This window comes from Phocoena sinus, chromosome 2 (genome assembly GCF_008692025.1).
Source record: "Phocoena sinus isolate mPhoSin1 chromosome 2, mPhoSin1.pri, whole genome shotgun sequence".
Taxonomy (NCBI): domain Eukaryota; kingdom Metazoa; phylum Chordata; class Mammalia; order Artiodactyla; family Phocoenidae; genus Phocoena; species Phocoena sinus.
Window position 1 is genome coordinate 151827208 of NC_045764.1, and position 16087 is coordinate 151843294.

Here is a 16087-nt window from a genome sequence, read left to right on the forward strand (position 1 = left end):
GAGCCTCCTCCACGGCTTCCCATCCCCTCTGCCCGCTCGGAGTGTGTGCATCAGTGGGAGCGCTGGGCTGGGCGCGCAAGGCTCTCTGCCTCCCTCTCGCCCCACCACGGTGCTTCCTTCCACTCTGCCTTCTCCCGCTCACCGTGCCCCTGCCCGGACTCGCACCTCGCCGGTGCCCTTCACTCGCTCTTCCGCGTGATTTCCCCGCCGCCTTTCTCTACCAACTGGGAATGCTAAAAGGGGACTGATGGACGTGTCAGAACTCTGCATCCCGGACCCCCTCGGCTACCACAACCAGTAGGTCCTCTGCTTCTCCATCTGTGTCTGTCCTTCCGTCTGGGTGTCGCAGTTCTTCTTCTAGGCATTCTTGAAGTGGCAGGGATCCTGGGGGCACTTGGGGGGGTGGGGAGGTTGGAAAGGGAAAACCACCCACTTCCTGGGTTTCCTTCTGGGGATAAACCCGACTCTAACTTTTCCCTCACCCCCTTTTACAAACCCTCACTTTTAGGTAAGAGCGGAGCTTTCTCATTCACTCTTTCTCTCAGACCTTCCCTGCGGGGAGAAAATCTTTGCGTTTCTGTGGGTTGGGGAGGAGCAAGCCTAGAACAGGTGCGGGAGTGTCGCAAGGATACCGGGTCCCATCCGGGAAAGCCTCCCTGCGAGCCCTTTGACTTTAATGTTTATTTCCATACTGGGGACCAAAAACGATCCCGGCAAGGGGACGAAATCGAACGTGCCGCGCAGGTTTGGAAACTGTGGGCGGCCAGCGCCGCCTCGCACCGCAGTCCCAGTGGGGCGCCCCGAGGGCACGCACGCGGCGCGGTGGACTCAAGCCACCCCAGGGGTGCGGGCGGCGCGGCCCGGGCAGACTGCGCCCCGCACGCCCCGCGAGGGGAGCCCGCATCCCGCTGGGAGTGGGGACAGTCGGCTCAGCGCAGCGGCGGAGGCAAAGTTGGTTCGCGGCTTTAGGAGAGGCTGCGCCCTGCGAAACAGACTGGCGTGATTTCCGTGCCCCGGGGCGGCTTAGCGCTCGCCTCCCTGGAACCCGGGGTTGTCTGAGCGGCGTGCGCGTGGGTGACGGCGGGGACTGCAGGAAGCGACTCGCAGTAACCGCGGGTCCCCGAGCTTGGGCAGCGTGCCGAGCGCGCAGAGTGAGGAAGCGGAGAACTGATTCCCTGAACGGTGGGAGGCTGCCCCGCGCGGCCAGCCTGGGCTCTCCGGGGTCCTGCCCCGGCCACCCGCGGTTTCCCTCCCAGGGCCCTCCGCGGTTGTCGTCCCACCTGCCCGGGACCTGCCCTGGTCTCCCCGCGGGCTCTACGCGTGCCGCCGCGCTCCGGGCTGGTGTCCCGGCGTCGGGGTGTGTGAGCTCGTGCAAAGTGGTCCCTCGGAAGGCTTCAAACAATAATACAATGAAAACTCTAGGTTCTCGCGGAACTGTTTAACTTCTTCCTCTTCTTCCTCCCCCTTTTTTTTCCTGAAGCAAACAGAACTACCAAAGTCAGTTCTCGTACCGCCATCCTTTCATTTTTGTACCACCCCTTCCTCCCAAGAACCGCGACATCCCTACAACAATACTCTGGATAACGTGGGGTCCCAGGAAGTGTGATTACATCCCCCTCGCTGCACAGAATACCTCCACCCCAGGTGGACCACGCGTGAGAGAGGAGGCAACTTCACAGCAGCATCTCCTGGGGGTGACCGGACTGTCCAGCCTCCACGCTGACCTTTTTGCTTGTAGTTTTGGGGTTTCCCTCGGCAGAGGGTCCTTTAGATGCCGCCAGAATTTAGACAGAGTGTCAGAAGAAGGCGATTGCGCTGGGAGATGAGGGGAATCTTTAATTATAATGGATTCAGATTTCCATCAGTTTGAAAAGTGGCTTTTCATCCTCTTTAAAGGTTACACTGATCCCAGCTTGCGTGGCTGGTGGGGGTGGAGTGAGGGGTAGTTTCACGCTCCTTCCGTAAGAGAGTGGGAGCCCCCAAAGGAACCTCCGGCGTGGGCGAAGCTGTGAACAATGTAGGATGCTTGTGGGGGCATTTCCTCATGTAAAACTACCAAGTACGACAAATATTGGATATTTAAATTATTTAGGTCACTCTCTCCAGAGGTGCCTTCTTCAGTTGAGCTTGAAATATCTATGTATTTGTCCCTGGCTCAAGTCACAGTCAATAAATATGAAATTTCCTATGGGGAAGTACATCTTTTGATTATGTTGACCAAGAAAGCAAGGAGAGATGGGGGATTTAGCAGTTGGGTAATTCATCGAGTTGACGACAACCCTGGCTTGAGTTTGAGGAGAAATATGGGCAAAAAAGGAATGTCGGGGAAGCGGCAAAGGGGAGAGAGGGAGCTGAGGTCCTGGGTGTCTGGGAAATGTTTGAAGTGGAAATCAGTTATAAAGTAAGCCTGAGAGTGGTTTGGGCTCCCTAGCCTTCTTGGTTTCTTTGCAAGGAATTAGCTTCTCACTCCATGGGACAGAGGAAAAGCCAGAAACATGCCTGCTTTTTCTACGGAGGAGCTAAGCATCCCTGTGAGATGCTGTTTCTCAGAGCCCAGGACCTGCTGGGCAACCGCCGAAGCATTAGTGAGCTGGCCCCATATACAGGTGTGTGCCTCCTGGCGAGGGTTTACCTCTGCTGTAGTCACAGGGGTCCAAAATTTCCAAGGACGAGCTTGTGGAGGTCAGAGGCTGGTTTGGGGGGAGGCGTCTTTCTGACCTCAGCCCCGGTGCTTCACAAGCAGCTTTAGAGCCACTGGTAGCAAAGTAACAAGACAGAGGACTGCATTGTTTGGTCTGTTGGAAGGACCATAGAATGAATCCATCCATTACGGTGCCGATGTTTCTTGGGGAACATATACAAGAGTGGGTTCGAGTGCTCTGTACACACAATTTCTACCTCTTTGGCTTAGTTGATATCCCTGGACTGGAAAAAACCCAAGGGTGCAGGGACCACAGTCCAGTGAGAAAGAACTTCCCATACTTCCTTCTCACCTGCTGATACACAGAGAGCATTTTTTTAATGCTTTAGTGTTATTTTCACTTTCCAGGTGAGAAATTAACACACACACACACACACACACACACACACACAGATATACCCGGACCTTCGTACCTTTCTCTCCTTCATTTTCATTTTCCTGTAGCCAATCCTGTAGGTGGCTCCATTACCAGTTCTAATCAATATTTTATGTACATGTATAATCAGCCAGAGTGGGAGTGAGTGTGCTGGCCTGTGTGGGATTGTGTACAAATGCGTCGGGGACGGACCTGATGGAGACCCTCAGCATAAAATCCAGGGAGCAGGGGGCGCTGCGTCACCCAGCGTCCGATGACCACTTTGCTGATGTTAAAGAAACAGAGAACAAACTGTCCTGAAGGTAAAATATGTGGGTTCACACGTAGGAAAAATGCCACATGGTAATTCAGAATCAGTGACCCAGAGAAAAACAAAGGGGGAAATTAATTTTTAATGGTACATGTAAAAATAAATCAGAGTGAGGACATTAGTCTTGGTTTTCTGAGGGAGGGGCTCTAGGAAATAAACTTTTACGTGCCTGCCACACTTCTGGAGGTGTGGGCTGCCATGGAAGAGGGTGGGCTCGTTCAGGCCTGAGGGTGATAAACTAGGAGGAAACAGTGGGTCAACGCAGAGGGCCCCAGTCCCTGGTAAGGCCCTTTCCAGCTCAGTGAGGTCTTGACATCAACTGGAAATTTCCTCTCGGAGCTTATTTCCCCAACTCCATTTTACAAACAGTCCTTGATTTTACCAATAATTGGGACATATAAAAATATGTTTCTTGGGCTTCCCTGGTGGCGCAGTGGTTGGGAGTCCGCCTGCCAATGCAGGGGACACGGGTTTTGTTCCCCCGTCCGGGAAGATCCCACATGCCGCAGAGCGGCTGGGCCCGTGAGCCATGGCCGCTGAGCCTGCGCGTCCAGAGCTTGTGCTCCGCAACGGGAGAGGCCACAACAGTGAGAGGGCCGCGTACCGCAAAAAAAAAAAAAAAAAAAATATGTTTCTTAAAAAAATATATATGAAGAAACAAACTGACCCACCAAACAAGAACATTTCCATTCTATTGATTTGGAGTAATCAATACCTATTCCATTTAGTCTAAGAGAGGAGGGACAGAGGGGACTTTCGGGGAAAGCTCTGTGAGGGAAGTGGCTGTGATAGAGATTTCATGTCACAACCCTGCCTTCTCAGAGTGCCCCCCCCCACCCCGGCCCTAGCCCAGGGGGCCTTCGTGACCTTGTCCTGTGTGTTTGATCCGTATTCCTGATAATGGGACATTTTGCCAAATGGTTTTTATTTAAGATAATCCATACTCATTGAAAGTTTGTCACCTTCCTCAGTGCTCTGCAAAATGCCTGGTTTCTTTTGAGCAGTTGGAACTGGGAAGCTCTGTACAAGTCTGGCAGCCCCCAAAAAGAGGGGTGGGTTATGAGAGAGACATTGCAAGCGTGTTTGCCTGGCGGGTGGGCGATGGAGCTGGCTGTGTGAGGATTCAAAAGGAAATCAAGTTCAGTTCGGAAGACAACCGAACAGTTAGATAAGAGGCGGGATGCTTTTGACACGGTTCTGCGCGGTGTTCCCTAGAACTTCTCTTCGTGGATGCTTTAAGTGGTTTCCTCAATATGTTCTAATTTAAGGGGAAGGAATAGCAGATACTTAGACCGTAATCCACTCCTTCAAAGTAAAGTCCAGAGCCCACACCCTGAACACCCCAGGCCGGTGCCTTTCCACACCTACTAGCCATCATCTGGCTCTGTCTTTTCTCTCTGCAAGCAAGGCCCTCCCAGTCTCTTCCAGCTTGACCAGGAGGTCTGCCCAGAATTAGTCAGGACTCCTCACAGCTCTTGCTGGGAGCTTCTTTCTTGGTATCGGGTGGCTTTTGGCTGAATGATCCCATGGGGGACCCCAGCATGGCTTGAGGGCTGAGCCTCTGATGTCCTCCGCAGTGGCTGTGGTTCCCAGAGGGTGCGTGGGCCCAGGAGGGGGCTGCTAGTAGGGGGTCCACAGACCATGCCAGGAATCCTGGAAGGGCTCAACTTGGGGATGCTGGGACCAGACAAATCTGAGCCCACCTCCTGCCCTTGAGGTCATTTGCTGATTTCTAGGGATAAATCAAAGGTCTTTTTAACACTGTTAAGTGCTGGTGACCCCTGACTGGGTTTCATCTCTGGTGAACATCCCCTTTCTCAGTCCCATCAGCCTCAGACCTCCGGGGAAGGGTCACATGCATGGTCATTCCTCGGAGGAGAGGCCCATAGGCTTCTGCTGGCCCCGGTGTCCCGCGTGGCTGGGGTGGCCTGCGGCAGGATCACATCCCGGTTGTCCCATGGGCTGGTATGGCCAGGTCCCTGCGCAGGGAGGTTGCGGTGTTTATAATTGCAAATGTAATTAGCAGACCAGCTCTGGGGGGACTGGGAAGCTCAACTTCTCTGCACATCACAGTGACCCCTGTGCTGGCTGGCCGGCAGATTAACCCTCCCCGGGCCAGCCTGCCCCCGCCCTCCCTCTGGTGAGGCCGCTGACCTTTCACTGATAATGGCAGGGCTGTCCCGGGGGAGGGATGGCAGGGCCAGACCCCTTCCTCGGAGAGGTTGTCAGGGCAATGCCTGGGAGAGGTCAGTCGCTGAGGGTGTAGTTTTTCCCTAGGCCACTGGGCATGTGACCCTTACCACTAGTGACAGTGTGACCCCACATGGCAGGCTGCCCTGGGGCATTTCCTCGTGCACTTCCTGGGCCACGCTGGAAGCAGGTCACCAGAAGACTGCGGGTGCGTGCTGGTCTGTGGCTCTGGGCGCCTTGCTGGGGAAAGCAGGGCTCTGGAGGGGGCGTCCTGTGGCTTCGGAAGACTGCTCCTGGGGCTCAGAGAGCAGAGGGGAGTGAGTGCCTGCTGGCCCCCAGGTTCTGCGGGGCTGCCCCCCACTCCGGATGTGGCACGGGGAGGCACGCCATAGGACAGCGTGGGCTCAGTTTGTCCCTAGGAGCAGAGACCGCCAAGCAACCATCCAACAAAAGACACTGACAGGGCTTCCCTGGTGGCGCAGTGGTTGAGAGTCCGCCTGTCGATGCAGGGGACACGGGTTCGTGCCCCGGTCCGGGAGGATCCCACATGCCACGGAGCGGCTGGGACCGTGAGCCATGGCCGCTAAGCCTGTGCGTCCGGAGCCTGTGCTCTGCAACGGGAGAGGCCACAGCAGTGAGAGGCCCATACCGCAAAAAAAAAAAAAAAAAAAAAAAAAGACACTGACAAACGAGGTGAGTGGGAAACTTGGAGCCGCCTGGTCCCTAGCCCCAGCCCCTCCTGTGAGTGTACTGGTCTCTGCCCACTTAGAGGGCCTTTCTATACCGATCAGGATTAGAACAGAAAGGATTTTTAATAGCACCTTTAGTTGTAAGCATTGGCTTAAGGGAGTGTCAAGACCTTTCTTGTTGCCGTCAACACCCTTGATATAGAGGATATCTCTGAACCCCGAAACGTCAAGAGCCGCATCTGTTCCTAGGAGAGTGTCTGTGTGTGTACGGGTGTGAGAGCGTGCTGTGGTGGGGTCCCTTTTCAGATGGGCGTCACGGGGGCGACGGGCTCTGCTGTTTAAACACAGCCCCGGCCACCCTGCCTTTTACCCCTTGCCTAGACTGAGGTCAGGCTGTGGCCACATTTCCATGAGGGGCTGCTGAGGCTTGGGGTTTTTTCCGTGGTGTGAGAGGGAGCGCAGAGAGACTCAAGGGCTGGCTGTCCCTGCTGCCAGAGGAGTTCAGTCTTTCTTTAGAGGCTCTCTTGAGTTTTCTGGGCCTGGGTAAGGCTGGCAGACCCCAGAGAAGGTGAGCAGGCCGTACTGCCCTTCTCCAGCAGAACAGATGGCCACGCTCAAAGGAGCATTGGGATTTCTGCCCCAGGTCCCCGACTAACCCTTCTCTCCCTGGATAGGGCCATTGACAGTCTATCGCTAAAAAGGTCAAACGTGTTCTTAAGTCAAGGAAAATCAGACTGGTTTTAATCTGCCCATGGGATGTTCAGTATGGAATTGGACAAGATGGGGGAAAAATCTATTGGCAAAATGTCTTAAATTCAGAGTTGTGTGTGCTTGGGTTAAAATAAGCCCCAAGCAAAAGTTTTCCTGGGGGTTACAGACATAAGTTTTTTCATCTTCATTTTGCCATGCTTTTTAACCTATACACATTGTAGTCCCAAAGAAGTTTTTTTCCCCTTCTTTTCCTCTCTCTCTCCCTTCCCCCCTCTCTCTCCCTCTCTCTCTCTTTAAATTTCTGTCCTCAGTTCCTTAGGACTTTAAAATATCCTATTCAATATTGTCATTTGGTGTCCCCGGGATTGAGCCTTTTCTGGAAATGGTTTTCTGGATAATGTTATTTTGTTTCTCAATGTCATTTCATCCAGAGGTCAAAAGGCAGTTAAACAAACTCCAACAAGCTTTTGTTTTTATCTTCTTGTTTCAAATGTGATCGATTTTCATTTAAAACTGTATCAGAATCCTCTCCTGCCAATTACAGCAGCAGTCAGCCTCACGCCTCATCGGTGTTTACTGAAACACTACATTAAAATTGCACAGATGTGAAGGGCCCAATTAGAGTCAAGCTTTTCTATCTAGGAAGCCGTGAGTTTCAAAACCCCAAATGCTAAGTGTTATTTTAACGTGGCTCTTTATTTTTTTTAATTGCTTGAATTAACTTGAATTCATAAATTTGGGTTTTTTTCTTCTTATTGTTAGAAAATTCTTAAAGTATTATATTTACTTAGATTTATGCTTTCGGTTTTTTTCACCTGGCTTGTATGTTTAAAAAGATACCCGGCAAAAGGTTTTAGATCATCACTGGTCTTTTCGTGTGTTCTTGGTTTCTAAAGGGCAAAGAACAAGGAAATACAGTCGTAAGAAAATGCTCTAGGGGAGGGTGGAGGATGTGAAGGGTGATGCTTCAGATGAAATTCTCTCATGTCTTCTACAATTTAACATTTTCCTTTGTCTTATTTTTTTTCCCTCTATTTTCATCCCAACTTGCTCTAGTTTGCCTTTGTCCTTTCATCCCTCTTTGGTTTTATACGTTTTGGGGGGAGGAGTGTAGGGTGTGTGCGTCTGTGTGTGTGTCTACCTGAGCGTGTGTGCATGTGTGTGTGTCTGAGCGTGAGGGTGTGTTGGAGCCGTTTTGAGCTGCTGCGTGCTATTAGCCGAGACAAGTCCCCAAGCAGAACGGCTATTGTGGGCCACCCTGTTCCGATTCAGCCATCAAGGTCTTGACCCACTGTCAATGGCCTGCTCGCATTTGGTGGGGACACCAAAGAGGGTAAAAACCGTACGTTCCAGGTTGGTTGTCTGTTACCTGAGGAGGTACAGGTGAGAGGGTGTCAGGACGCACCAAACTTTATTCGAAGTCTATTTTTCCATCTCTCTGCTCTCTTATCTCACTTCCTAGCACGTTGAGCTCTAGTTTGGGATCCTGGTGTTGCTGAGTGAATGAGCTAGTGTATGCTTTTGTTTTTGCTCTCCTAATCGATCGGCAGAAAACATTCCCTTTTGATGGTGAGACATGTCTTCAGCACGCATGCAGAGTGCAGTATTTATCCTTTTCCTTTTAGCCTCACTCTTTGTCATTTGTCCCTTGGGTGTGTTGACATTGTCTACCTAAGCAGTCAGGCTAACAAGCTTTGGCAGAAAGAACACCGCTTTCACAGAAATAACAGCAAGAATGTGATGGTTGTAATAATTATAACAGTAATAACAGCTTGCAGCTTTTTCTTCCCCAAAAGCGCAAAGCAATTCTCATAACCAGTTTCCTCGTGGTAACTGGATTAGGGTTGCTGTGTCTTGCCTCTGAACATAAATGTTTTTCTGCAAACATAACTTGCACAGGCTTCAGGTTTGCATGTCTAAATTCATCCAAGAGCAAAAAATGCCTGGTGTTTGAAATTTGAACAGACTGGTGAAGGAGAATATGGTGTCAGCCACACGGTCCCCCTCAGAAATGCTAGGTGTGTTGCCTTTGAACTGGGAAGGGAGAAATGTTTCTTGTAAAGGACACTGGGTTGGGTCTGACCCTCCTGTCACAAGCATCTGAGGTCCATGCCAGGCTCTGCCTCTCCATGCCCTCAACGTTCCTTGGTTCCTCTGGCTGCAATCTCAGGAGAAGTTTGCAGACCAAAGGCACACAGAGGACAAGAGGGGTTATGACTTGGCACATGTGAATAGCTGGGAAAAGAACTGGGTGAAGAGAGAGGCAAAGTCACCTCACCACCCTTGATCACCTTCTTGGCCATTCAGCGTCTCCCAGGGCTGCTGTCCCTGTTCCTGGGTACCTCAACCTGTTCTCTGGAGGCAGAAATTAGAGGGAGGGCACCAGGGAGCCACCCCCTCTGGATCCCTGAGACCCCTCTTGTGACTTTTCATGCCGATACCCAGGCCTGGACCGGCTCACCTGCAAACTGCTCATCTGTGCATTACTTTTGAAATTGGTGCTGCCTTTGTTATTTCCTCTCTCACCACCACCCCCTATTTTTGTATGTGCGACTTGGAAATAGGAGACAGCCTAATATACCAGCCTAACATAACAGGAGACACCTAATATACCAAGGTCCCACGACTGTATTTTTTTTTCTACTTCAGTATTCTTACTCGTGTTCTTACTCAATTTCCCCCCCCAAAATACCCAACAACCTAAATTTTTGGGTTATTAATTGATTATTATCTGATTTAACAAACAAAACATCCTACCCCACAAGGAATCCCAGCAAGGATCTGGCTGTGTTGCTGAGGCTGAGATCTGCTTTTTTCCCCCTCAGTCGGTGAGAAATGTTATAGCTTCAATTCCCTTGCTGGACCCTGAGTAAAAAATTAATTCATGAATAATAAAAACCAATCAGTCTTGTTGAGTTAAGAAGGATTAGGAGAAAGGGTGTTTTTTCTTACAGAGAACATTTGGAATCTGCGTGTCATTGTCACCGAGTGTTCCGGGTGGCTTGAGCGTGCCTTTATTCACAGCAAATGAGCTGTTTATTATCCCGAAGTGTAACACGTCTTCCTCAGTTGTAAGGCCAACTTACTGAAGATCGTTATGGGTTTCCCTCCCAGTTCTCTCCCATGATCCCATACCGCAAGTCAGTGATCATTCATTGAAATTAAGACAGTTCCCTGTGTAAGTGGCACATAACCAAAGAGCAACAGACCCGGCATTGCATTATGAATAAGCCAGTTTGTTGATCGAATGGAGTCTGTCTCTCGATTTCCCTCCCCTTTCTTTCCCTGGGAAGTAATTGACTAGAAATTTACATGCCTTTGCAAGAAGTAGAGAAATTAGACTTGTAGATACTCTTTTTAGTTTCCAGAATACTATCTTCCTCCCAGGGTTATTGTGAAGATTAGACAGAGGTAATTCACAAGTGTCAGGCACATAGTGGGTGTACATTAAATGTTTGATGTTCTTGTTAATTTTTTGATGCTATCTTATTGGAAGTTACTTTTCATTCCTTTGATATAACCTCACAATGAAAGTCCTTCCTACTCAGCAGTGAGATTGGGGTGCTTGAACTGATTACTTTGTTTAATGCGATCAATGTGGCTTGGGTTTCCATATGTAACACAAGGGGATTACAGAGGGAATTATGATTTGGGGCCGAGGTGATGAATAGGAAATTTCCTCTGAATGAATCCCTATATCCTTGGACCATGAGTAGAGTTGCCCAATAAAATACAGGACACTCAGTTACATTTGGATTTTAGATAAGCAACAAATAATTTTTTAGTATAAGTATGTCCCATGTGATATTTGCTAAATCTGGCAACCCTACCATGGGTGTTTTTCTTAAATTGGTCTGATTAAAAAACACATTTCCCTTATCTTTTCTACTTTCGACAAAGCCCCAAAAAACAATTATGTGTAGTTTTTTAAAGTGTTTTTAAAATGACTATCTTTAACTTTTTGCCAAGATTAACTTGTTAGGTTGGCCATGTCCTTAGAAGTTAGTGCGTACAAGTGATTTCTGTCATCCAGATATATCGATAGAGTTGCAATCAGGTAAGCAGATCTGCCGAATGAGGTCTCCTAGCGTAGCACCCAGAGCTTCTGAATTTTGCCTTAGGGAGAAACAGGGTAAGCAGAGTCTTTTCGGGAACCTGCCTCTACGTGATGTTTCCCTGACAAGCAGGTTGAGGGGCTGGATTGTTAGAACCTGACTTCCCAGCAATTGGAAGCTACCCTTGCTGCACCTGGGAGGCCAAAGCAGCGGCCTCTCCCTGCCTTCCCGCACAAGGACAAGAGGCTGACCTTTTGGAGGCATCCCCTAGGGGGCTGTGAGGGAAACGGCCCAAATTAGTGTTAGATGGTGGAGTAGGAAGACCAAGGGGCTGAACCTGATACAGTCAGTTGGGGGCATGGATGAACTGGGGCACACGAGGGACCAGCAAATCCCAGCTTCTCTTCACTCACCTCCCAGAGCAGCATAGTTGCTCAGCCCGGTAAACACAACCCATTGTTTTAAGCGTGGTACCCTCGCAGCCCAGAATATGGGAAATGGAAGAGCTCTAGAGCCCCCTGCAGGCCATCAGTGGCACTGCACCTCGTGGGCGACTCCCACTTACAGAGCCTTATGAGGGTGGGAAGGAATGTGGAGGATCCCAGCAGGTGAGCCTGCAGCAACACAGGATCCTGGAGGAGTGGGTTAGGGTTAGGATCCCGGCTTCAGAAAGTAGCTCTGGTTGCGGAATCGCCTTTCGGAGCCATGCTCCATGCTTTTTAGCACTGCAGTTGCCTCCTTGTGTGGTATGCCAATGCCCTCCCCCCACGCACACATACACACGCAGGACTCTGCCTCCGTGGCTTGCCCTGACCTCCCGACAGGCTGAGCAGTGCTCAGGCCTCACTCAGCTTAAGGAATGCCCTCCAGGCGTCACCGCAGCCAGTGCTATTTTCAGAGCCCAATTGACACTTGTGTCCAGACTGTCTTCTCCAAGACGCCTAACTCCCTGGGGATCATTTAGGGTTTGCTGGAAGAAAAATTTTGGGGAAGACAAGAGAGCTGAAAATAAACTGCAGGGTCAGAGGTGGACAATTGTAATACTACTAATAATAACAGTCGTTAACATTTATCGAGCACGTACTGGGTGCCGGGCTTTGTCCTAAGAACATTTCATGTATTAACTCACTGCTTTCTCACAATAACCCTATTGGGGTTAATTAGAAAATAGGAACTAGGTCCAATTACTATCCCCATTTTACAGGTAAGGAAACGAAGGCACAGAGATGCTAGGTCACTTGCCCAAGGTCACACAGCTGACAAAGCTGGGATTTGCTCAGGAGCAATCTGGCTGTGTGCCTGCACTCCAGCCAGTGCTATATGTGTTGTATGTCACTCACTGAGTCTAGAATTCTAGCTTTCTAACTCCAGCTTTTACACCACCCCTTCTTAGCTGTGTGGGTCGAACACATAGGTAAAGTTTGGGGTGGAGGTGGAAGGGGAAAATTGGGCCTCATGTCTTGTTCCTAGAAAAGCAGAGGGAAGAATGGCCACAGCGGGTTGGGCCCTGTTCCCCCCTTAGCCTGTGTCATGGGCAGAAGGGAAGGCTGGAGAAAGGAACTTTTAGTCTTCCTGACCTCATCCTCCAAGAGCCCATGGCCAACCTCCAGGGGCACCCCCTTCGTGCCTCCCTCTGAGACTGTCATCAGTGTATGTTGAAGCTGTAATTTTCTCTCATCTCATGCCTTCCCCTTGTTTTCTCATCACCCGCTCTCCAACAACTCCTAAGTCTGAATCTCAGGGTTGGACTCTGGTGTCCAGCTTGGGCTCCTGGCTGGACCTCACTCCAAGCACTTGCAAAAGAGAATTGCAAGCATCGCCCTCCAAACTGCTTCTCCCCGTGTCTCCCTTGTCTCACCCTCCCTTGATGCAGGGGCCCCCAGCTAGGATATGGAGCATCTATCTAAATATACACCTCAGATCTATTTCCTATTCGTGCTATTACATACCTGCAACCCCCAGTCTGCCTGGCAAACTTCTATTTATCCTTTATTTATTTTTTTTTAACTTTAATTTTGTAAGTTTTATTGAACTTTTTGAAATTTTTATTTATTTATTTATTTTATTTACTTATTTTTTTTGGCTGCACCACGCAGCATGCAGGATCTTAGTTCCCTGACCAGGGATCAAACCCGAGACCCCTGCAGTGGAAGTGCAGAATCATAACCACTGGACCACCAGGGAAGTCCCCTCTATTTATCCTTTAAACCCCGCTCATGTGTCCCCCTCTGAGTGAAGCCATCCCTGACGCCTCCCAGGGGGAAGTAATCTCGCTCTTTTTGCAGCTACAGTCTGGCCCATGCCCTTGACTGGGTTGTAACCTGTTGGATTTGAATATATGCTTATCTTTTCCCACAACTTCATGAGCCCCTAGAGTACAAGCTCATCTCTGTCCCCACCGCCTAGAACAGCACCTGGTATGGAGAAGGTGCTTAATGCATGTTGGTGGGGCTCACCTAGGGAGATCAGATATGGGTAAAGGGGAATTCTGGAGGCATAAGAGGGAGGTAGAAGGCCGTGGAAACAGTGGCCAGGAGGGGCCTGGCTCTGCAGCATCTATTGCCCTGTTGACCAATGAGGGCAGATCTGGCTGGCTAGGTGGTCTCCATGCCCTTCTTGGGGGCAGTATAATGTAATGGTTAGGGGGGAAAGCGCTGGCTCCAGAATGACTGAGTCTAAATCCTGGCCCCAGTGGTGTGCTGGAACCAGCTCAAACTGGCTCGGGAGAACCGACCATTACATTTTCAGGAATTTTGTAGCTGATTGTTAAACACAATCATCATTAAAAGTGAAATTATATAAACTTACTAGTAAATACATTGTCTTAAAAACAAAGGTAGGGCTTCCCTTGTGGCACAGTGGTTGGGAATCCACCTGCCAGTTCAGGGGACACGGGTTTGGGCCCTGGTCCGGGAGGATCCCACATGACACGGAGTGGCTAAGCCCTTGTGCCACAACTGCTGAGACCACGTGCCGCAGCTGCTGAACCCCGCGCACCCTAGACCCGTGCTCCAAAACGGGAGAGGCCACCGCAGTGAGAAGCCCACGCACCGTGACGGAGAGTGGCCCCTGCTTGCCGCAACTAGAGAAAAGCCCGCATTCAGCAGCAAAGACCCAACACAGCCACAAATAAAAACAAATAAAATAAATAATTTTTTTAAAAAAGCTAAGTAGAAAATAATTGTTTTTACAAAAACAAAACAAAAAAAACCCAAAGGTAATAAATACTCAAAACTCACTACTTTAATATTTTATTACCTTTATGTTCTTGAACTAAATTTGCATCTAGTATGTCTGCATGGTAGTAATTACTATATGACGGATTGTTAACTGCCCATCTCTTCACAGTAACACGGCATCAGTGATGTCACATTGGTAGCTTGAAGCTGGCCACGATGGTATTTACACTACGGAAGCAGGCAAATCATTCCCCTTCTTCCATCCAGTTCTTAAACATTTACTGTCACACCACTGCCTGGCTGTGTGACATCCCAGCTCTGTGACCCCGGATAAGTTACTTAATCTCTCTGTGCCTCCGATTCCTCATTATCAGTGACGACCTTCATTTCTGTAAAGATTAAAAATTGATCAATATAAGGTACTTAAAGCAGAGACTGGTACGCAGTAAGTGCTCCAGAAATTTTGACTCTTTTTCAGTGTTTCTTCCTCACGGTTCCAAGCATGTCCCTATTGAAATTCTATCAAAACTAATGACTTTCCCAGATAGCAGAGTGTGAGTTTTATCCTTAGAGTGTAAGGTTATCGTTTTTCCCTGCTGGACCCTTGTCCATGGGGTTTAACTGTGGTAGCCAAGAGCAGGAAGCAGAAAGCACTAATCTTCCAGGGGGAAAGGCCCCTGTGGAGAGGCACACTCAAGCCTCCGGGCCAAGAGAGGAACTGGGACCACAGCAGCCACCAGTGTGGCTGAGCAGGTGAGGTGGGCACAGGTGAAGTCAGGAGAGAAACAGAGCAGATGCAAAGAATAGCCAAGCGCCAGGGTGAAGGGAGGCTGTGCAGTGGCTGCAATGGGTCCCTTAGATCACATGAGGGGGCAGATCGTCTCCCAGGAAATGCTGGGCAGTGCAGCCATGCCTGCGGAGGCAAGGGCTCCCTTGGTTTGGGAGTTGAAGGAATATTCCAGACCATCCCCAAGTTAGCACACATGCTGTAATCAGCTTGAGCTGGAGTTGCATGGGCTGTGCTGCAGTTGCTGGGGAAGCCGCAGGAAAATCCACAGCTCTCAGCACAGCAGAGGCCCAGGAGAGGCCAGAGTGGGCTAGGCTCTCCTGGACTCTTCCTCGGCTGGATTCTCGGGCCGCGGTCAACTCTGGCCCCAGAGGAGGTCTCTGCACTGGCAGTTCCCTGGAAATTGCTTCTGGCTCAGACCTTTGGCATCAGGAGTTTCAGCTCAATGACTCAGTCACACACGGCCCCCAGGCCAGGCCAGGCCAGCCCGCTTTCAGTGTTGAGTGGCCTGCAAGCCTGCAGACATGGGTAACAGCTAGATCTGCACAGCTTTCCAGGCCAGGGGTGCATCTCATCGCTGGGGGCTCACTTCATTCTCTGAATCCCTGTTCTGTAGAGAAATGCCCTTAGAAGTGGCCTTGTCAAGGAAGAGGCAGCCCTGAGAATCAAACCCTCTTTCCCACATCTCCATGAGTGTTGCCCCATCACCCTGAGCCCCTTAAAGGCCTGGGTCCAATTTATTTGTGAATCTGCAGTGCAGGGCCAGGCATGGAGGAGCCTTCAGTAAATACGAGGTGAAAGCTTGGATACAATTTGAGAAAATTTGTGTGCTGAGTTGAGCTGCTGATGGGCCACCTGTACAGTTGTACAGGTTGTTCACTGACCAAGAGTTCCTGGTTGAGGGTGTGGGTGAGGTCTGAACCTAGTTGTTCTAATTAACCCCAAGATGCACATGGCAGGGAGGAGAGGCAGTGAGTATTCAAGTTCAGGGCCTAGAGGGGCTGAGGAGTCTCAGGCTCTGACACACAATGGGAACAACCCCCCTAACTAGCATATGCCTTGGTTCTCTAAAAGCCGCTGTGTTTTTAG

The 16087-nt window shown here is 50.1% G+C and overlaps 1 protein-coding gene across 2 annotated transcripts in view; it reads left to right on the forward strand.

Annotated features, from left to right (window-relative positions):
* Positions 1-16087, forward strand: part of ESRRB (estrogen related receptor beta) — a 174926-nt gene that overhangs the window by 65582 nt on the left and 93257 nt on the right. The window contains exon 1 of one of the 2 annotated variants that reach the window (XM_032624606.1): positions 21-297. The exons of the other annotated variant lie outside the window; for it this stretch is intronic. Within the exon in view, the coding sequence (XP_032480497.1) occupies positions 248-297 (50 nt within the window). The 5' untranslated portion in view covers positions 21-247. Of the gene's footprint in view, positions 1-20; positions 298-16087 lie in introns of those variants that run through there. 2 annotated transcript variants of the gene reach the window in all.